The 21,909-nt window shown below is 44.6% G+C and overlaps 1 protein-coding gene across 1 annotated transcript in view; it reads left to right on the forward strand.

Annotated features, from left to right (window-relative positions):
• The first annotated feature begins 282 nt into the window (after positions 1–282).
• ANKRD10 (ankyrin repeat domain 10) overlaps positions 283–21,909 on the forward strand; it is a 45,118-nt gene continuing 23,491 nt past the window's right edge. The window contains exons 1-3 of the mRNA XM_048494502.1: positions 283–586; positions 9,285–9,437; positions 18,759–18,850. Of these exons, the coding sequence (XP_048350459.1) occupies positions 386–586; positions 9,285–9,437; positions 18,759–18,850 (446 nt within the window). The 5' untranslated portion in view covers positions 283–385. The remainder of the gene's footprint in view (positions 587–9,284; positions 9,438–18,758; positions 18,851–21,909) is intronic.

Raw genomic sequence — 21,909 nt, forward strand, 5'->3', positions numbered from 1 at the left:
GGATATATACACCCACCTCCCTGAGCTTAAAAAACTCAGGCAACTCGACTCTGGCCAGCATTAGCCAGGCATCGGAGGTCGATTCAGCACAGCAGATTTACAGAGATTAGCAATCGTTATAAATGAATTCGTTTCCCTTTCAAAGGAAAAGGAGTTAATTCATAACGATTGCAACTCGTTATAGATATGCTGTGCGGAATGAGCCTGAGAGGCACCCTGCAATAAAGCAGCGCCGTTTCCTTAGCCCGGCGCTTGGTTGCTCCGCCTTGGCCGGGGTGGAGACCCTTTCCAGTGCCGCCTCCCTTCCTTTGTGCTCGGCAGTCGCGGCGCCGTGGTGGCAGTCGGTGCCTTCGTTGCACGGTTGGACGGACCCCACTCTCCCGCTATGTCCCTGGGAGCCGGCCCGGCGGCGGGTTTCTCTAGCGAGGAGCTGCTGGCCTTGCGCTTCCCGTTGCACCGCGCTTGCCGCGATGGCGACTTGCCGGCTTTGTGCGCCCTGCTGCAGGGCACGCCCCGCGAAGACTTGGTGGCCGAGGACTCCTTCTACGGGTGGACCCCCCTTCACTGGGCCGCACATTTCGGAAAGGTATGAAGCGGAGAAAGAAACCGGCGCGGGGGTTGATGCTAGACTCTCCCCACCCCCTCCGGCGCTGCCTCAAGGCGCTCGTGGATAGCAACGGCGCGCACGCAGCCGCCATTTTGGAGCGCTTCTCGCGCCTTGTTCTTCTCGGCGGGGTCTTGGCTGTGAGGGGAAAGGGCGGGGAGGAAGCAGCCATACTCCTTATGGGAAATGCAAATGAAATGCAAGCCTCCCTCCTCTTTTCGGCAAAGAACCTCCAGGGAGGAGAGACAGGGGGTCCCCAAAAGATTGGCGGGGATGGTGGTGCTCAGAGTGCCTCGCATTGGCATTGTGGACGCGGGGTTGGTTGGTGGATGTGGGGCTCCTTAAGTGTTTCCGCACAGCATGTTTATAACGAGTTATAAGGGAAACCGAGTTCATTTGTAACGATTGCAACTCGTTATAAATTTGCTATGTGGAATCCACTCTTGTTTTTGGAAAGAGAACCGTGATGATACTCTGAGTCCTCTTCCGCACATGTAGGATAATGCACTTTCAATCCACTTTCACAATAGTTTGCCAGTGGATTTTGCTATTCTGCACAGTAAAATCCAGCTGCAAAGTAGATTGAAAGTGCATTATTCTGCATGTGCAGAAAGGATCTAAAAGAGGAGCCCTGGCCTGCCACTGAAACGATGCTTCAATTGTTGTGAGCTAGATCTCCCTCCATCAGATGAAATGGAGCCTTAAAAAAAGCTTATGCCTCAGGCAGTTTGCTAATCCTTAAAAGTGTTGCAAGGTGTTGTTTGTTTGTTGTACTAGACTTAACACGGCTACCCAAAGCATATTCTGAGTTGTAATGCGTTGGCTACTTGCTGTTGGAGCTTTCATAACTGTTTCAGTACAAAGATACCACATGTGGGTTTTGAGGACCCAAAAGCACTCATCTTCTCCCCCCACGTCTATTGCTTGCCTTACGTTAGTGCATAGGTATAGATAGGAACAATTCTTGTGGAGGTTTCTCCACATTATTGTTCACAGTTCCGATGACATTTGTCCTGGTCATCTGCATCCTATGTTCTTTAACCAGACTTCCAATTATTACAATGACCCAGTAGTTTTCCTGTGTAAATTTTACAGACAGTGTTCTCTTACAGCAAGAAGAGTTTTTCGAGGTTACTAATATTTCACCTCTGCTTCCCTTGCACTCCTCTGTGGCTTCAGCCCCAGTGTTTGTAGAAAACTTGCTAAGTCTACCACTTGAAAAGTGGGTGGCTTTGATTTTTTTTTTTTAATTGGAGGTTGTTACCTTCTTATCTCCAATTAGGTGTTGTATTTTTTCCCCAAATCCTAAAGGGATTTTGAACAAGGGATTTTGTTCATGCTGCAGTGTTCTAATATCTCTAGCTGCTTTTTGGTAGATTGAAAAGTATGGGTTCTGTGCCTTCATATCTTTAAATTAGCTTTACTATGGGAATGTTGTGTGTTTTCCCCCTTTTTTATAGCTTGAGACACAGAAATAATATTGACTTGGATCATAACTGCCTTTGTTTCGTTCCTCTTCTGCAAGGGTGATATGTTTCAGCTGTCCACTCCTAGGCGCGTTTGTCATCAACAGATCTATGAATCTCAGCCAAAACATTTGAAATACGCAGGTGACCTGTGAACTTATCAGGGGTAGAGACCAGGTTACCTCCCACTGCTGTTCTTTTTTTAACCCCATCTGCACCCTCTATTGTTCGAGTCTGGTGATTATTCAGCACCAGTGACATGTCACCTTTTCCTTTAAGACTTTTTGTCACCCTTGCTATGAGTGTGGCATTTAGTCTTTTGAATACTGGAAATAATTTTCCCTTTTTCTGATTTATCTGTTATGGCAACAAAGTTGTTCCAAGCCTTGTAAAGAAGAAAATATTTGTTCAGATGTTGAGCAGGTCTCTGCCTGTGTTTGGCAGCAATAAACCTCTTCCTGTAAGATGGATCAAGGTTAATTTAAACAGGACTCTTGCCATGTCTCAGCTATTAGTTTTCTCGGTGAATATCAAGATTTGTATTTTGTTGCAGCTGTGTGTAAAACCTCACTGACTCTACTGTGTTGGTAAAATATTTTGTGTTTGAAATGAATTATGTAGTATCCAGCAATATCTTTGAATGCAATATTGATCAGGGATCTATTTTTGAAGGCCTACTTATATTGTATATACTTTAATCTTTACATAAAATAGTGTTTCTTCCTTACAAGGGCTTTGAAAAAACTAGGATTTTATTAAATCTGTAATACAAAGTCATGTTTTTTCAGTAATATAATGATTTCTCTAACTGTATCCTGTAAACTAACACATATACACAAACACACCCTGCACTATCTCCACTTCAGTTGCTATTATTCTGACAAAAATAACTTTGGATCAGATTTGAAAGTGGATACTTAAATTGGACAAGGACATGGTTTGATAGCCCTTTCTAGAGAATCTTGGTGATTTCATGTCAATGCCTAAATTGTATGTAACCTTACTTCAGTAAATAAACTGCAGGAAAATCAGTATGTAAATATAATAAATATTATTCCATTTAATGAACAGTGGTGTTTTTTTTTCATTCATAGCAGCTAATGAAATCTAATCTATGAGGAAACTGAATTTGTTTTGCTTCATGAGCCATAGTCTTATTAACTTTAGCATCATACAGTATTCATTAGATGTTTTTCATGCTTTAACAACAGCATGCAGCACTAGAATAGCAAGACATTAAATATAGAATCCTTCTGCCAGTATAACCAAATGCAAACAGTTTTATAAACTGACACTGGCATGCCACACTTGTTCTTCTGCACTGTTGTAGCCCCTGTTTCTTTTCTGCCAATCTTGGTAGCATGTCTAGTTGTACATCTTGGATTCTTTCATTCTCTACACAGGCTTGCCAGAAATATTAAACACAGGATGTTGTTGGAAGGGAGGAAATGCTCAGTATGTGATGCTTTTAGTCCGGGTGGGGGGGGGGGTGGAAATCTCCTATGAATTGTTTTATCTTTTAGAATGTGCGAAGTGGTTCTTACACAAGAATTGTCAGATATAATTTTTTTCAAGTGGAAGTTTGGGGGAGCATTTGAGGGGAAAAAAGTTGCACTGTAGGCTTAAGCAATATTTTCAGGGCTGTTGTTTCAGTATAAATACTGGCTGCAGTTAGTATTCTATAATATGTTTTAGAGTTCAATATATTTTATCAGTTTAGCTTAATATATAAACATGCAAGTAGTCCTTCCTATTGTGACTCCATGGAAGAGTTTCAAGATACATATGCTGTGGTAGTTAGTATAGGGTGAAGCAGTTTGCTTCACAAGTGTGAGGTATACTTGCTATTTTATAATAGAAAACAAATATATTTGTACTTTTAAATTCCATAAGTATGCCAAATAGCAGTTTAAGTTAAAAATCATATATTTTATGCTGTTAAAAAGTTGTCTGATTGGAAAGTAAGGATTGCATCTGCTTCAGTCCCTCTCTCCACACACAAAAAAAGACATAACAATGGTGTTGTGTTTTCCCCGGGCACTCAGGATTTCTGGAAATTTTGCATCTGTAGGCAGGACATTCCAGGTGTTAGTCCATGTTCTTGGCTTGTACATCAAGTTCATGTGGCATTGTCATACGTACCTCAGAACGTTTCCCATGGCTATTCTGGGGTATCATGTAGTTATGTGAATTCTGCAATTTAATAATGTTAATTATGAGTATGTATAGCTTTAATTGTAGTCACTAGAAATTAAACTATAACTTTAATTAGACAATAAGCTTCTCAACTCCCAACTCCTCCTCTTCCCACCTTCTGTGACTTATTTATAAATATCTCAGAAATGTTTTCCTTCCAGTAAGCATTTGAAGAAGGGAGCTCTGGCTCATGAAAGCTCATGCTAGAATAAACATTCTTAGCCATTAAGTGCCCCTGTTTTATTATGTAGAACTTTACCCACCGCATACCATATGAAGTGTCTGTATTTCAGATGGAAAGTAAAGGAGCAGGGAAAAGTTATATATACCATCTGGAACTTCTTAGATCAGTGGCTCTCAATCTTCCTAATGCCGCAACCCTTTAATACAGTTCCTCATGTTGTGGTGACCCCCAACCCTAACATTTAACTATTTTTCAGATGGAGAACACTGATGCAGAGTCTTAGGCAACCCTGTGAAAGGTCATTCGACCCCCAAAGGGGTCGCGACCCACAGGTTGAGAACCGCTGTCTTAGAGGAAGGACAGAATAAGTATATATTATAGTTGTCTGAGAGAAAGGCCCCTTCTGCACATGCAGAATAATGCACGTTCAACCCACTTTCAGTGCACTTTGCAGCTGGATTTTACTGTGCGCAATAGCAAAATCCACTTGCAAACAATTGTGAAAGTGGATTGAAAGTACATTAATCTGCATGTGCAGAAGAGGTCTAAGTATCCACTAGCCCTTTTCATGGAAGTTCTGCACACTACCCCTTGAGACTATGATCTTGGTTAGCTGTTCCAATTGCATCTATTCAAAGCTTCGTTACCCTGCTTTTATGTGTTCAGAGATGCATACAAATATCCATTTATTTATTCTTCCATGCATGTAAACTATTCTTTACAGCGAATAATATGTGGGAGCGTGTTGGGTTATACCTCAGTTTATCAAACCCCAAGTGCCAGGTTACAGTGGCAACTATGAAGTGCTTCTGATGGTTTTTAAGTTTTTGCTGTGTTGGATAATTTGGAATGTCCCAGTGCAGTGAAGCATTTGCTAAACTTTCAGATATTATTGAAGGGGTTTGTTTCAAAGGCAGCAAGGGCCAATTTGCTCAACACTGAATTGGCAGATGGGACCAGTTTGATCTTATGCATGTTTACTGAGAAGTTAGTCTCACTGTAAACCCATTTATCCCTATGTAGCTTAATTCTCCTCTGTAACTGCATAGGGTTGCAAAAAGGTAACTGCTAGTTCATTATAGCAAAATAAAACAAGTCAAGTGGCCCTTTAAAAATTAACATTTATTTCAGTATTAACTTTCACGCATCATAGTTTAAGAACATAAGAAAGAGCCTACTGGGTCAGACCAGAGTCCATCTAGTCCAGCACTCTGCTACTCGCAGTGGCCCACCAGGTGCCTTTGGAAGCTTACGTGCAGGATGTGAAAGCAGTGGCCTGCTGCTGCTGCTTCTCCTGCTGCTCCTGAGCACCTGGTCTGCTAAGGCATTTGCAATCTCAGATCAAGCAGGATCAAGATAGTGCTTTTCTTTTTCGGGGGGCATCCAAAAGGATTGATCAGGATTCCCCCACCCTCATTTAGTTCTAAAGTGCATTTTATGGAGCCTTTCTACGTGCTGCACGTTTCTCAACTGTCAATATATATCAGCTGTGAAGTAATTTCTTTTTTCCATATTAAAAGGAAAAACAGAAATACTGATATATATTTGACAGGGAAGCTGCTGGAGCTTTAAAAAAAATCTGTGCTTCAGCAGGATGATACTTAGTTCTGCCAGAGACACAAAAGAGCACTTCGTTTACCCCAAAGCCTACTTCAGTCACATTTCCTTTGGGTTATACTGAATGTGTCTGACAACAAACTGAAGAAGTGAAAGGGGCTTGGACAGATTTATGGAGGAGAAGTTGATCTATGGCTACCATTCTCTTATTAGTATTTTTTTACTATGGTTCGTCATGCATAAGACTTTTTTTAAAAAAAATATTTGGACCAATATGGCTTTCTGGGACTTCTGTTTCCCATCTTGTGTAATATATACTCAGTGTTACTTCGCAAGAAATCATAATTTCCAGCCAGTTGGTGGGTCTGAGGGACAGAGTTTGGTTAAATTAGTTTGGTTAAAACAATAGTTTGGTTAAATTAGATTGACCAGTGGATAATCTTGACAATTATGTTGTTGCTGAACAACAGCAATGACTCAGCATTTCCAAAATCAACGTCATTGAAAAGAGAAAGAAGCTCGGTGGCCAAGTCTTGTCAAGAGATCTGTGTTGATGATGATGATGATGAAAATGTTTGTTACATACAAATCTGATTCATGGGCTGGCTCCTAGGTACAAAGATGGATTAATTATATTTGCATTACCGCAGTGTGGGAGGATTTTTATATATTTCCAAGATGTTAGAAGAAGTAACCTCTTTTTAAAATTTGCAAGTTTTACAAATTAGCTGCCTCCTCCACCCCTTTATGGAAAACTTATCTGAATGATTTTCAATTGTCATAATGCAAGAATGTTAAAGGAGCAGAAAACATCACGTTGTTCATTGTGGAGTTGTACTTTTGGTATTGTTTTGAGTTCTGTGTTGTATAATCTTTGACAGTAATAGAGTAGAACTCGACAAGAAGTTGTAACAAAATGATCAAGATTATAGCTTGCCTACAATGTGAAGAAAAGATAAAGTTTGTAGAAGAGAAGAATCATAGTCCAATCCTTTGAAGTGTTACTCTAGTCTAAATGCATTGCAGTAATTGTATTTAGGATTGCACTAGGGCTGCCCAGTCCAGATGCGGGGGCGGGGGGCTGAATGTTAAGAGTCGAGAGCCACACTGACATACCGAAGGGTCAGAAACTCCTGCAGCCAACTCACCCATCGCACTGTGCTGGTGAAACCTTGAAGTCCAGGCTGCCGTGAAGAAATGCCGGCATGTGGGGGGGGGGGGGGCAGGGGCATTCCTGGGGGTGGAGCTGATAGTTTTTGCAAGACGGTTTCAAAAACACAACGGGAGAAACAACAATACTTGCTTAGAAAAAATAAAACCATTTAAATACTTAGGTATCCTATTCAACTATAATCTCTCTTGGAGAGCACATCTTATCTCATTATTGCTCGCAAATGCCTCCAATGCTATTTCCCGTTTCTTTTACAGGATGGGAAATCAATTCATTCCAGTTGCACTGTGTGTATTCAGTTCTTAAAATAGGCCCCCTGTTACTTTACAGAGCCCCAGTCTGGATTAATGCAGTAAACCCCTCAATAAATATGGTACAATCCAAATTTTTTCATCACGTTATAGTCTTTCCTAACTGTGTGCCATTTGCTGCTCTCTTTGAATTAGGCCAGTCCACATTAGCCTGGCTGAGAGCCTTTAAATACTGGTTAAGAGTGCACCATCAGAGCAGTCCTCCATGTCTTTTGTATCATGTGCTCCAAGATGTCAAATGCTCTAACTGGCTCTCTGTAGTCCAAAGGAAAATAGAAGCCCCTGTGCTTCAGGAGGAGTCTTTATACCATCTCTCAGCTAAGGAGGCTTATGAGGCTTTAAAATTCAACCTCTTCCATTGGGAACTCCAATCCCTAATGGTGATGGCTAAAAAGACTGGTTGTCCCCTGAGCCTCCTTATTCCATCTGAATATGGCCACATGGCCAAATATTTGTCCCAGCTGTTTAATCCTACTTACAGGAGAGCCCTTGCTTTTAGCAAGATTTAACATCATGCCCTGGCCAGTCCTCAGAGGCAGATTCAGGGGGCTGGCTTCAGTGGCTGGGTTATGCTCCTGTCAGGTAGCCCAGGTCGAATCTTTCCAGCATCCATTTTTGTCATGCTCTAAGCACAAAGCAGGGCCAGATATTCCCCGTGCATTCATCTTCTTTTGAATGACAGAGATCCTTTCGTGAAAATCCCATTGTTATTGAATAGCTCTGATCCCGTGTTTAATGAAGTGATAGCAATTTTTTTTTTTTTGCAAAAGATCATGTACTGTTAACATATTTGTTTCTTTTCTGAAGCCCGATTTGCTCCACTGGCTATAGTTGTCCCTATTTTTTTTACTATGTTCCTGTGTTATTCGAGTTATACCAATAAAAGGCTTGTTAAAATTTATTTATAATTTATTTGTATGCTTCAGCAAATTCTGTAAAACCAGTAAATCTATTATTGTCTTGTAGTCTGTCCTGGGATTGTGATGTGTCTATACAGCATTGGAGGTTATACTTACTAGTGTATAACACAGGTTATACATACTAGTGACTCAAATGTGAAACACATAGAAAAGCATCATACATGGAAAATCTTGTTCAAGATTATTGGCAGATAACAAGATTCAGTAACATTTCCCTTATATATTTTGTGAGAGTAATGTGGAACTTTTTTTTAAAAAAAGATTACGATATGCCAGTTTTAACTGCAGTCAAGAGAGTAGAAGAATAAAACATAACATGACACTATGCAGGAGTGGTCAGCTATTTGTGCGGCCATGTTGTTGTCAGCCTTCTGGACCTCCTCAGATGTTGAGTTTAGCATTCTGTAACTGTCATAGATTCATAGCCCATGGTCTGTAAATGTCATGCAGCAGTGAATGGCTGATCTTTATGGCTATACTGAAGGAAATGTCAGATCTCTGAGGCTGTATAGGTTTAGCTGGCCTTTTTGCAGAAGGGTTCTTTCGTGTAGAGCAGAAGAGTTTAAATGTTGTGGAGATTGACAGATCATACAAATAAATTATAAATAAATTTTAACAAGCCTTTTTATTGGTATAACTTGAATGGTTGAATGCTAAGAGATTCAGGGATCTGTAGAATCTGATCGTTCTGGTGAATGAAAAGCCTTTTTGGCTTTTTTTTAAACATATAGTAAATTGAATGGTTCTGGAGTTTTGTAGCTGTTATTGGCAACTGACAGATAACTAGTTGTCAGTGACATATGTGATATTGGGCTTATATAAGTTTATAATTAATCCTGAGTGCTTCTCTCCCCCTCCCCAATTTCTTTCTAAAGTTGGAGTGTTTAATTCAGTTGGTGAGAGCAGGAGCTACTGTAAATGGCTGCACAACACGCTTTGCCCAAACACCAGCTCATATTGCTGCTTTTGGAGGACATCCTCAGTGCCTCATCTGGTTAATTCAATCAGGAGCCAACATAAACAAACAGGTATGTATTTTCACGCCTTTTATTTTTTTTTGCAACCCGTTTCTGCTTTCAGGTTTGCTGCTTGCAAAGCCTACATGGTTCTTCAGTCAAAACAATACTAGATTTGCCTAAGAAATGACTAAATATGCCGAGTAGTAAAATATCATAAATTAGTCACAAGTGAAAGAATAGGATGCTCACAGTGGCTGATACTGTTGTTTAAAGAACCAGAGCTCTAAGACACTGTGATCCCTCTTCTTCCTTGCATCACTTTTGTTTGTTTGTTTTTAATTCCACTGGGGCCTTCATGGCAACAGGCAAACTAGTAAACCACCACATTCTACTAGGGCACTTTGGCTGACCCTCATTCTCAAGGGCTTGAGTCAGCCCCTGTCCTTAAGTCCTATCAGGCTGTTTCCCGCCCACCATTAAGCAGCTGCAGAATTTCAGTGATCGGCTTGGAAAGGAACATCTTTACGGCTGCTGCTGCTGCTATAATAGAGCTGCTTTGGATAATGACATAACATTCCCATTACGATCATGCCGATCCTGTTTTGTTGATTTTTTTTCAAGACATGGGCTGATATTGCATGTGAGGAGAATGATTATTTCATTTTAAATCATATTTTTAATTGGGAAAAGGGACTCAGAACACCTTAGGGTTTCATGATTAACTTTGTTTTTATTAAAGCCCTGTGGACTACCGGCTGAAGCTGCTCACAGAATGGGAGTAGGGGGAGAAAGAAACTAGCCATAGTTACCCAGTGACTGTTCCCCTGAACTAGAGGTATCCCTGTGTCATGCCCCTGGACTGTTCAATTACAAGACTCACATTCAAACAATTTCTTCTATTGAAAAAACAGCTTCAGGAAAAGGCATTTAGACTTCTGTTGGCAGAACTAAGAATTAGGCACCAAAGCAACTTCCATTATACCCCCCACCCCCCGCCCCAAACCATGCCCCTTCCATGTCACACAACACCACCCCATAGTGCTAGTTCCCAGTGAGGAATGGCACCCTTTCCCATTCTCATGGGAAGGAGATGGCACGGCCTTCACCAGAGCAAAGTAACCCATCCTTCCCAGCAGTTTGATCTACAGAAGCCAACAGTTCTCCCCTGAGCAGATTAGCCTTAAAGTGAAACCAGAGTGCAACCAAGCGTTAACAGGCTGGAAGAGAGGAGGCCACAATCCTGACCAAGAGACATGACAGGATCGGGTCAAGAGAGGGCAGATCCTGACACCCTGCTTGTGATGAATCTGCATCCGAGATCAGGAGTTCTAACATCAATTGCCAAATGTGCTATAGAAGAACAGCATCAAGATCCACTCAAAGACAGTCAAGTATTAATTTGATCTTATAGACAAGGAATATTTAAGAAACCTAATGGTAGTCTGTATATTAATAACAGCAGAATAATTTATTTACAATTTTTAAAAGAACATTTTTGTAGTAGTGCACTGCCGACCCGGCAGTACCGTAGTGGAACGCTGGGACGCCAGCGGACCTGCGGCCTTGCCGGTCGCATCGCACCCCCACTCCTCATCCCCCCATGAGTCACAGGTCATGAACTGTCTGGCTCAATCACCGGGCGCAGGGACAATGGTCTTGCCCCCAGGTGAGGATTAGGCTCAGACGCGTACGTTCCTCTCCGCACGTAGCCAGATGAGATCATACATCACATGATGATCTCCCGACCTCCCTCCTCCGAACTCCCCCCAGTCCTCCTACACTGATAGAGTAGCCAATAAAGGTGCTGTGAACCGCAGACGGAGACTCGCTTAGGAACACGGACTCGGTCTCCGGCCAAGCTGGCGACCCACCAGATGTTAGTCTCCGCCTCGCTCGCTCTTAATAGCTGACCGCTGTGGTCACTCATGTTGGTGCCGAAACCCGGGAATCCTCAACCTCCACCCTGCTCACCGTCGCTTGGGAAGGGCCGCTGAGCATCAAGTCCGGCTGGATCGGCGTGATCCATAGGGAATTCACCGCTTCGTATCGGCTTCGTCCCTCTGATCGGGCGTGATTCAGAGACACGCTGGCCCTAGGACAGTCTCCTCTCATCCTGGAACACCGGTGAGTATGGGGAGCTTGCAAAGCAGGGCTTATGACAAGCACGCTGGACGAACTGGTGCTGCTAGTAAAATGCTGCAGGGTCCCCCGTAGCAGGAAGGGAGCTGCGCAATTGGTTGAGGAGAGATTGAAGCTCAGTGTCCATGGTACCCAGAGGGGGGGACATTGGAATCTTAAGGGACTGGGAAACATCGGGCGACTTCTTCAAGACACAGAGCTCGGGATGTCGCTGCTACTGGACGTGGAGACAATGTTTTGTCGCCATCAGCCTGTAGACCTACGGGCACTCCTTTGTTGTAGGCCTCCTTCGACATCTTTCACCTTCAATTTCAACCTCGAATTTTCTATCCACTCAAATTGGACGCCTCTGTCCTTCTGCCCCTCGCCCTTCACCCATTTCAACTCTCCCGCTCAGCTTCCCCTTGTTCGCCTTTCATTTTCTCCTGGGCTACTCAGACCTCCGCTAGCGCCATCGTGAATGGCTGGTTTCTAAACTCGCAGAACGTATTAGCTAATGATTCGTGCAGAAGAAAGAAACCCTGACGGAAGACGAAGGCCGAGAGGCTCTTGCATTGTGCCCCATCCACTTCACAGATAATGGAGGGAGGATACATAGTTCGGGTTGTCGAAAATCGCCTGAGCTATAATATCCTTAACAGTCTAGCAATGCGATCGAGTCACTAGCCCTACGTGAGAGGCATGTTGAAGCCATCGCGAAGAACCACCTAATGGTTCCAGATGACTGAAAACCACCTTTCAGATGCTCCTGAGCCCCGGGCTGCACTTGTGGTCTGGGAAAGTGGGAAGTTCCGCCAGCAATGTTTCTGTAGTAGAGCACCACCTCTATGGCGCTTCTACACCGCCGGCCAGTTTTAATGTGGTTTCATGCTTTGCCAACCCCAACGTATCAGGGATTGTCCTGCCTGAGGCCACCCTACGGTCGCTTCTGAGGCCTATAAGGCATTTATCAAAGTCCCCACGCCGCCAGCCAACCCAGAGTTTCTCCTCCATCCGGGTAAAACCCCAAGAGCCCTATGCTGAATTTGTGAACAGGTTCCAGGGAAGCCAAGAGGTGCAGGTAGACAGCTGCAGGGAGGCTCAAAGCGAAGCTCCTCATGCTACCAGAAAGGGAGAATGCTCCATGGAGTGCCGCAGGGCACCACAGGCCTAGGGCAAAATCCTGAACTGGCCGACATGCTTAAGGCTTGCCAGGACATTGGATCCTCCTCGCCCACTGCTACAGTCTCCCACAGAAGCCAGCTTCCACCGGCGGGAGACAGTCTCTAGGATGACTGTTTTAACTGGGCGGGTAGACCTGCACTTCCGCCAAGGGGAGTGTAGGTAACCCGGTGGGGCCTGGCAACCCCGATGGAGGAGGGTCCTCCCAGGGAGGAGAAGGCCACCTAGAACCCGTGCCCACGCTGCCAGAAGGCTTCCATTGAGAAACGACGTCTGCTTCGGGAAACTCCCCGCCCGGGCGCCTCCCCAGCCCAGGACCAAGGAGGAGAGTACTAGAGCAAACCCAAACGCCAAGGCCCCTGCCAAAGCCACCCCTCATGCATTCTCACTGCATGCACTCCAGCCCATCTCCTTGGTTCCCCCAATGGTGGCTCTTTAAGGTCGCCTCCAACCTAGTGCATGACGAGCCCATCCCTACCGGGACAATTAGCTAGTGCTGCTAAAGGTCTCTGTCAGCTGGAATAGGGACTGTCTATCAGCCCCTGGAGTGATCACTCCACGCACTAAGGACCCATCCACCTCCAGGTCTGGACAAACATCCCACAGGAGCTGCCCGGCTGGAGCTGATTCTCTTTCTTGCTCCCCATGCGCTGCCCGGGCTGCTTCTAATTCCAATAAAGGCTACGGTGCCCCAGCGGCTAACATGGCGTGAGGCCTAAGCACCACCGCTGCAGCGTGGAGACGCTTATCGAGCTCCGGCCCATATCTTGAGTTCGCCATAGAAGGATGTAAGTTCAAGGGCCTGGTGGACACCGGGCGCTGATGTTACTCGGGCTATCAGAGCAGCCGAAAGGGTCTCACCAGTGGCCACCGAGGCTTGCCCAAGACATCTGGGTGGAGACAAAACATGTAGACGGGAGCATCCGCCTGGCCACGGGTCAACAGCTCCAGGACTCGAAGCGGCAGCTCACAGTCCTACTCCCATCGCCCTAGATATCCATGTCAATCTCTGGGAAGAGACCTCATGAGTCAGGTTAAAACCCACTCTGGTCTGGGATGGGTAAAGCCGCCAATGGTCATTGATTCCACCGTGCCTCCTGAGGTTGCTTCTTAATCTCCGCAGGAAAACTGTTTCCTCCTCCTCTTTCCTGTCTCTTTTCGACTAGCGGAGGCCAATTGGCTGACTGGCCTCCCTGATAAAATCTGGGGTCTGGCCCTGATACCGTAGCACCAAGTCAGGACAGGCCCCAGTTTGCAAGGCTGTCAGCCACCATGCCTAATACCTAAACCCATTTGGGTTATGAGCTGCCCAGCCTGGCAACTTTATCAGTACCCACATTAAAGGCCAGGCGCTTAGTCGACCGCTCCTTAAGGAGTGGTTTCGGCGGGCGGCATTTCCCCAAGATAATTGACCACAAAATTTTAGCACCATCCAGCTTCCTCTGCATTGGCCACCAAGGTCACGTAAGTGCAACTCCCTTGCAAAGAAACCCCCCCCTTTCCTCTCTCCTTTGTGTGTGCAAGGAAATTGCCTCTAATCAGCCTTGATTGTTTCTAATTCTGATGCACCCATCCCAAAAGGTGCTTCCAAAGCCCCCCTTGTGTTGCTGATTAAGTATGTATACCCACAATCCCCTAGGGACTCGCCAGCTTCGTTCCTCTCGAGGCTCGGACCCCATTTGACGCACCCCTGATGACGCCCAGCCAATTTCACCAGGGTCGCCACCTGCCCTCCTCCCCTGTCAAACAACTAAAGAAAGAGAGAGAGTAGGCGCCCCCAGGAGGATTGTATTAAAACCTTCAAGCAGGCTGCAAAACAAGCTCTTCCTCTTCTTATATTAAATTAAAAAAACATCTCCCCGCCATCCGCCGACTGAGCCTGGCGGGACCCGCCCCCTGCAACCTGGGAAAGGGGTGTGTTTCAGTCCCTCTCCTACAGGTTCCCGCGGGACTCCATTCCCGCCATGACAGGCCAACCTGCATGGAATGGCTTAGGAGGAAATCAACCCCATCCCGAGATGGAACGCATTCTAGAGAGGGACCCCCCCCAGTGATCCCAGCAGGAACGCTTTGGGCCAACGCCCAAAGACCCAATGACCTGGGAGACGCCAAGCATGCACCACCAGCCAGGCCTCCCAGCGCCGCTGGCGCCAGCAAGACCACCCCGAGACACCAGAACCCTCTGTGCCGCCTTCTACATCATCACCACCAACTCAGCGGTGACCACCTCATCCTTTGCCTGCTCTGTTGCCTTCCCACCGCATGATCGGGCCACCCCTGGCAAGCCACCAGACCAACATCTGGGAGCAGCTTGCTGTCAGCCAACGCCTCTAATCTTCTGCCTGGGCTAACAGGAGTCGGGAGCCCGGGGTTCTGCCTGCCTCTACTGCAAAGCTTCCGGAGATCTCCTAGCGGAGTCTGCCAAGCCCTTCATGAATGCCTCATCTATCAGGTACTCTATGAGCTTCACTGGGGACCGTGGGTCCAAACCCCGGCTGGGCGCCCCTTTGTCACCAAGACTGCTAACCATCACCTAACACTCCGCGCCGTGACACCGGGCGAGTTTAACGGGAACCGGCACTCCGGCCCATTCATCGCTCGCTAGTTGGAACGTAACACCACATGGAGGACCATTCCCCCCTGTTCGAAACATCCTGCTCCCCCCCCTAGGGTTGGAGTTCTGGACCTGTGGGAGAGGGACATTTAACTACATCCTCGCCTCACTTGCCGGAACTCTTGTTGCCTCAGTCAGCTTCACCATTGTCCTACCCCAGGCTCCACCCCAGGAGCCCGGGACGCGCCGGGCCAGCCAGCCGCCTCCGCTGCCTGCCTTTCTCGACTCCCTCCTGTCGGAGCTGCACGCCGGGTCGCCTCTCTGGCAGCTGAGCGCCCGCCTCCCCGCAATCCTCCCTAGTGGGAGTCCCCGACTCCGCCTCTACAATAAGCAGACTATTGGCCGGGCTGGCCTCGTGCCCCGCGGTCCATCAATCCCCACTTCCACCGGGCCTGGGATGCCCTGGCCTGAAAGCAGCAGGAATCCTGGCCAAGCCGGACCCCAGACAATCGTGGCCGCTTATTGATTATTTGTTGTTGTTACATCACTCAAGTATTGTGAGAATGCTATACATGTGTTGTTTTAATCTTTCTGATAATCTCCTAGTTGATCCATTAAGGAAAGTGCTGTGGAGCTGCAAGAAGTTGTATCTAATCTGAAGTATGATGTTTTGCTCCCATTGGTGGTCAGCCCCTCTGAGCTGGCTGCCGGAGGGATGGTTGATGCTTGGGCTTGTACAGCCTCTGCATTGGTTTAATTGTACTTTGTTATCGGATCTTGTTTCGCCTAACAACGCGGTCTAATATTGCCTGTAACGCGGTGTAAGAAAACCCTCGATTTCCCTACCCCAGAACTAAGTTCTAATGTTGCAATAAGCAGTTTGGGCTAACTTGACCAAACGGGCGGAGGAGACAAGCGCTCCTTTAAATCACTCTTTAGCGCTTCTCGCCCCCCGCTTTCTAAAATGTAAAAGGAGGGAGATAGTAGTGCAATCAATGGTCTGCAGTACCGTAGTGGAACGCTGGGACGCCAGCGACTCCGCGGCCTTGCCGGGTCGACGCGACTCCCACCTCATCCCCCCCATGAGTCAGCAGGTCATGAACTGTCTGGCTCAATCAAATGGGCGCAGGGACAATGGTCTTGCCCCCAGGTGAGGATTAGGCTCAGACGCGTACGTTCCTCTCCGCACGTAGCCAGATGAGATCATACATCACATGATGATCTCCGACCTCCGGGCCTCCGAACTCCCCAGTCCCTCCCTCCTACACTGATAGAGTAATAATAAAGGTGCCAGGAACCGCAGACGGAGGACTCAAGTAGGGAACACGGACCTCCGGTCTCCCGCTGCTGGCGATCTCCACCAGATGTTATCTCCGCGTCTCGTCTCGTTCTTACGCTGACCGCGTGGGTCGACTACACATTTTCTGTCCTGATTTCCATGGGACTTGTTCCCAAGTAAGTATGTATAAGATTACAGTTCATTTGTGAGCAGGCTTTCAGATCTGACACTTTACTGAGAGAACCTGATTTAGAGCCTTATTTTACATACATTTACACAGAGGTAAGTCCACATTTGGTATCTGGTAAGTATGAATTGTAACCTTAAGCTCTGAATAATGTAACCTTAAGAAATGTAACCTTAAGCACTGAATAAATAAATAAAACCGGAATAGTGGTTTTAAAGCTTACTCTCAAGGACTAAAATATTGCAGTCATACATCACGCTCTTACTGGGTTTTTTTTTTTTTAATCACTATTATTTGGAGAAGGGAAGTTACAAACCTGTACTTCTCTTACTTTGGCCAGGCTCAAAATTATCTGTGGCAGGGGAGCTCATCACCCTGGAGAATAAAGGGCGGTCATGGCTTATGGCTGCCGCCGCAAGGCCCATCAGTTGAGGGCCTTCAGAGGACCCCACTGTGGACAGCAGAAGACCAGGACATGGAGAGGGAAGAGTGTCTGCCAGTGGAGTAGTGTGGCAGGACACACACTCAATGTGGAGAGGCCGGCTTGTTCCTTCAGCTGCCATCAGTAGAGAGGGACCTTTGACCTCCAGGATCAGTGGGTAGCAGAAGCATGTTGAATGGAAGTCATTGGGGCAGTGCTGCTTGTTGAGGGCCTTAAAAGCTGTCATGCAGCGCCTATTAGGGTGTCTTCCAGACAAGCACTGGGAGGGGAGAGTAGAAGTAGGGCTGGGCAAAGATGAACCGTGGCTCCAATGAGAAGGCGTTACTTTGGAGTGAGTTCATCTCCTGTGTGGTTTTCTAGGAAGGAATCACATCCCTGCCAATCTTACCGAGGGCACTAACGCCACACATGCCACAACATTATCATTTTGTTAATTTGAAAGACGTGGAAAATAAAATGTTTAGTACAGCAGAGTGCAAACCAGGGCCATGCAGCATCTATGCGTCAAACAGAATCCATATGGTGAGTGGTATAGAAAAGAAGAGCATTGCCACAAGGAAAGAAAGGCAGCAAAGGCAAGAGGGTTTGATCCTGTAATGCAAGTTCAGAAACGCAAAAGTAATAGGTACATTCCAGTTATTTGCAGAACATCTTATGCAAATAGACATTCCAGTCGGATTACAGCTTAGCACAAGCTGTCTGCTCTGTCTTTTTAGTATATTGCTGCTCCAGTGCTTGAGAAAATCTTATTCTGGATCCAGCCCATTGATAGATGAGTGGTGGTAAAACAGTAGCAGATAATGAAGGAAGGGAGCTGCAGTATTGAAAGTGCATATTGGAGTGAAGAATAGGAGTAACTGGAGGCTGCAGGGTAGGTTTTTTTACCTGAGATTTCTCACAATGGGCCAGAATGCCCTAGCATTTCTCTCTGGGGTTGGCTTCTGCTGCTATTGCCATTAACCACTTTACATGCCCCTGGTCTTGTTGGTGTTTCAAAGGCAGTGTAGTATATTAGACAGTGATCCACACAGGAACTGATGGTTACTTTTGCTCCTGTTCTTTTTTCTGTGTTCCTCTGTTCTCCATAGGTCTTTAATGATACAGCTTGAATCGGTACGCTAAGGAGAAAGAAGAACAAGCATCTCTGTGTGTGATTTTTGTTTCAGACAGTAGCAGTGTTGATGTGTAGTAAAACAGTTAGATTTGAGTTCAGTAGCACCTTGGAGACCCAACAGGAATGAAGGAAGCTTTGACACTCAACAGCTTATACCCTGAAACTATTATGGGTCTCTTAAGGTGCCACTGCACTCAGATTCTAACAACAGTATTTGTAATGTTCTGAACACAGCAATAAAGACAGTGTTGCAGAGCATAAGCATTGACTAAAGAAGAAGGGAAGTGCCGCAGCCAGCAACTTTCAGCATCCACCATGAAGTATGCAGCAGTAATCGTTATGGATATTCTGCCCATCCCATCCAAATAATTGCTTGTAAGGCTGCTGTATCACTGCATATTTATCATGTCTCCTACCACTTCATATTCATCATACAGTTCATAAATCGTTAGTTTAGCGCATTCATATTCGATACCAATTTCCAACATGTGTTGTTGTTGGTTTTTTTTTGCAGGATTATGTTGGTGAAACTCCTATACATAAAGCCGCTCGATCTGGCAGCATGGACTCCATAAGTGCCCTTGTGGCTCATGGAGCCCAGATAGAGTAAGTAAGGTTTTGGGGTAGTCTTGGTAGTTGTGTGTCTAGTTAACTAACATTGAGCAGTACACACATATTAACTAAATTAAACAGCCAAACAGTTTTCAGCTTACTAAGAGCTTATAAATTAGACATGTTGAATTACACTAAGTGCTACATCTTTCACATGTCTAGTAATTTACTTTTTAAAGGGATGCCAGTTTTGATAGAGCCTCCAGTATAACTTTTGAGTTGGTAGTATTAATTTCACTTCCTAGAATTTTTTAATGTTATATATCTGTCTTTAAAATATGACAGAAGAGCCCGAATAGAATTGTAGATTTGCATGTTCTCTTTTTGTAGAAAGCTCTGTTCTTGCAACTTAACTTTTTCTTTAAAGGTTTTGTGTTCTTCGAGCATTCAGAAAATCTCACAAACCATGGCCTTATACAGCAAGGACAAAATGGATGCAGAATTCACAATAAATGCTGAGTATAAGCTATATGGCTTATAATAATGTAAATAATTACATTAGTAGCTTCTCTTTCAGCTAGTTTTATTTAAGTAATATTTTGTACCATATACTGAAGTATAAAGTGTCTTTTTAGTTAAGTGAAATAAGAGAATTCACTGCTTGTTTAACCCTTTGGTTTCCATTAAATGATCAGCTAATATTGAAACTTAATAGTTACCTTACACTTCTGTAAATATTTTATGTTATTTAACACAGCACAAATTTAAAGACTATATCTAGTTTAATTCTTCTCCCCCAAACTTTGGTCTTGATAAATATGTTACTTGAAAAGTTATATGTTTCCCTTACCATAGTTTCAAGCCTGCTGTCTTTTTTTCAAATATGGATGCCTAAAATGAATTCCTTGTTTTGAAGGGCCCAAATTGTGTCTTAAATTGAAAATCCAAAGATCAGTGATTAAATATCAAGAAAGTTAGTAAATTTAATCCTTTAAGATAAACCTTTTAATATGAGAACATTGGGGTAAAACAATTAAAAAATGAAGTGATTTTCAGTTCATGTAAGAATTGCATACAGGATATTTCATTCAGTTGGTGTTAACTCACAGAATGATAGAGTCGGAAGAGATCACAAAGGCCATCAAGTCCAACCCCTGTCCATGCAGGAACACACAATCAAAGCACTCCCGACATATGTTCATCCAGTCTCTGTTTAAAAACTTCCAAAGCAGGAGACTCCACCACTCTCCGAGTCAGTGAATTCCACTATCAAGCAACCCTGACAGTCAGAAAGGTCTTCCTAATATTTAGGTGGAATCTCTTTTCCTGCACCTTGAATCCATTACTCCGTGTCCTGGTCTCTGAGGCAGCAGAAAACAAGCTTTCTCCCTCTTCGACATGGCATCCCTTCAAATATTTAAACATAGCCATCATGTCCCCTCTTAATCTTTGCTTCTCTAGACTAAACATCCCAACTTCCTAAGTCTCTCTTCATAGGGCATGGATTCCAGACATTTTACCATTTTGGTTGCCCTCCTCTGGACATGGTCCAGCTTGTCAATATCCTTCTTAAATTGCAGTGCGCAGAACAGAACACAGTACTCTAAATGAAGTCTGACCAATGCAGAGTAGAGTGGTACAATTACTCCCCTCAATATAGACACTATACTCTTATTGATGCATCCCAGAATTGCATTGGCTTTCTTGGCTGCCATATCACACTGCTGTCTCATGTTCAGTTTGTGGTCTACTAAGACTCCCAGATCCTTTTCACATGTAGTGTTGTCAAGCCAGGTGTCGCTCATCCTATATCTGTGCATTGATTCATTCAGTTCACCGTGCTTTCTGACATCATATAACAGGTGAAGAAACATAATGCAGTTACCTTTAAGACTTTTCATGCTGTTCTTTTTTACTTAAAGGAACACGTTCATATAATTTGATGACAGGCCATATTCCTCCCTGCGAGGAACGTCTCTTTTTAGGGTATGTGTTCAACAGAAACATTACACAAATTTTCAGTTCAGCTTTATTAATTAAAAATTAATGTAACCTCCATGCAAATTTTTGACTAAAGTAAATTTTCACTAGGATGCAGCAACAGCTAATATTCTGAGTTGAGAAATGTATAAAATTCTGTGAAAAATAGAATGAATCAACACTCCCCTCCATTCCAAGGGTTAAAAGGTGGAAATAAACTTTCGCTGACTTTTATACAATCCCACCCGGAACAGCAATTACTTGCCAGTCAGAGAACCGATATAAAGGCATATGACCCAACAAGTTTCAGACTGCAGCTCCCATCATGCTCTATAAATAATACATAAATAATACATTTCCTTGCCTTAACATCCTGTCACTAATACATACATTGACTGTTTCTAGAAATGACTGTAACCCCTGCAGAGGCAGCACAGGCCCATAGGGGTTGATTTCCACCTCCTTTCTTGACTTCTAGGGTTCAACTGAAGGAAATTCCAAACACCCATTATTTGCAGCCTTTCCCTGTCTCTTTTAAAGTGAACTTGAGATGGACAATTTGTCCATCAATAGGTCAGTATTGTTTCTCTATTCCACAGTCAGAGTCATACAGCAGAGTCACTGTTAGTTACAGAGCTTACTATAGTCAGCCAACATCCCACAAGGAACTGTTCACCTGAGATTTTTTTTCAAGAGTGTAAAATAATGGCAAAATGAAAGTCATGAGTGCTGTTGAAACTCAACTCAGTGGAAAGGAATGAGGGGAAGAACCTGAACATAACTGAGAGAGAGAGAGAGAGAGAGAGAGAGAGAGAGAAAGAAAGAAAGAAAGAAAGAAAGAAAGAAAGAAAGAAAGAAAGAAAGAAAGAAAGAAAGAAAAAGGGTGATCTAGAAGAAAAGAAGAAGAGTTTGGATTTATACCCCTCCTTTCTCTCCTGTAAGACTCAAGGAGACTTACAAACTCCATTCCCTTCCTCTCCGCACAATAGATACCTTGTGAGGTAGGTGAGGCTGAGAGAGAGCTGAGAAAACTGTGACTAGCCCAAGTCCCCCACCAGGAATGTAGAAGTGTGGAAACAAATCTGTTACATCAGATAAGATCCTGCTGCTAATGAGGAGTGGGGAATCAAAAC

Source organism: Sphaerodactylus townsendi, linkage group LG04, assembly GCF_021028975.2.
Source record: "Sphaerodactylus townsendi isolate TG3544 linkage group LG04, MPM_Stown_v2.3, whole genome shotgun sequence".
NCBI classification, from domain to species: domain Eukaryota; kingdom Metazoa; phylum Chordata; class Lepidosauria; order Squamata; family Sphaerodactylidae; genus Sphaerodactylus; species Sphaerodactylus townsendi.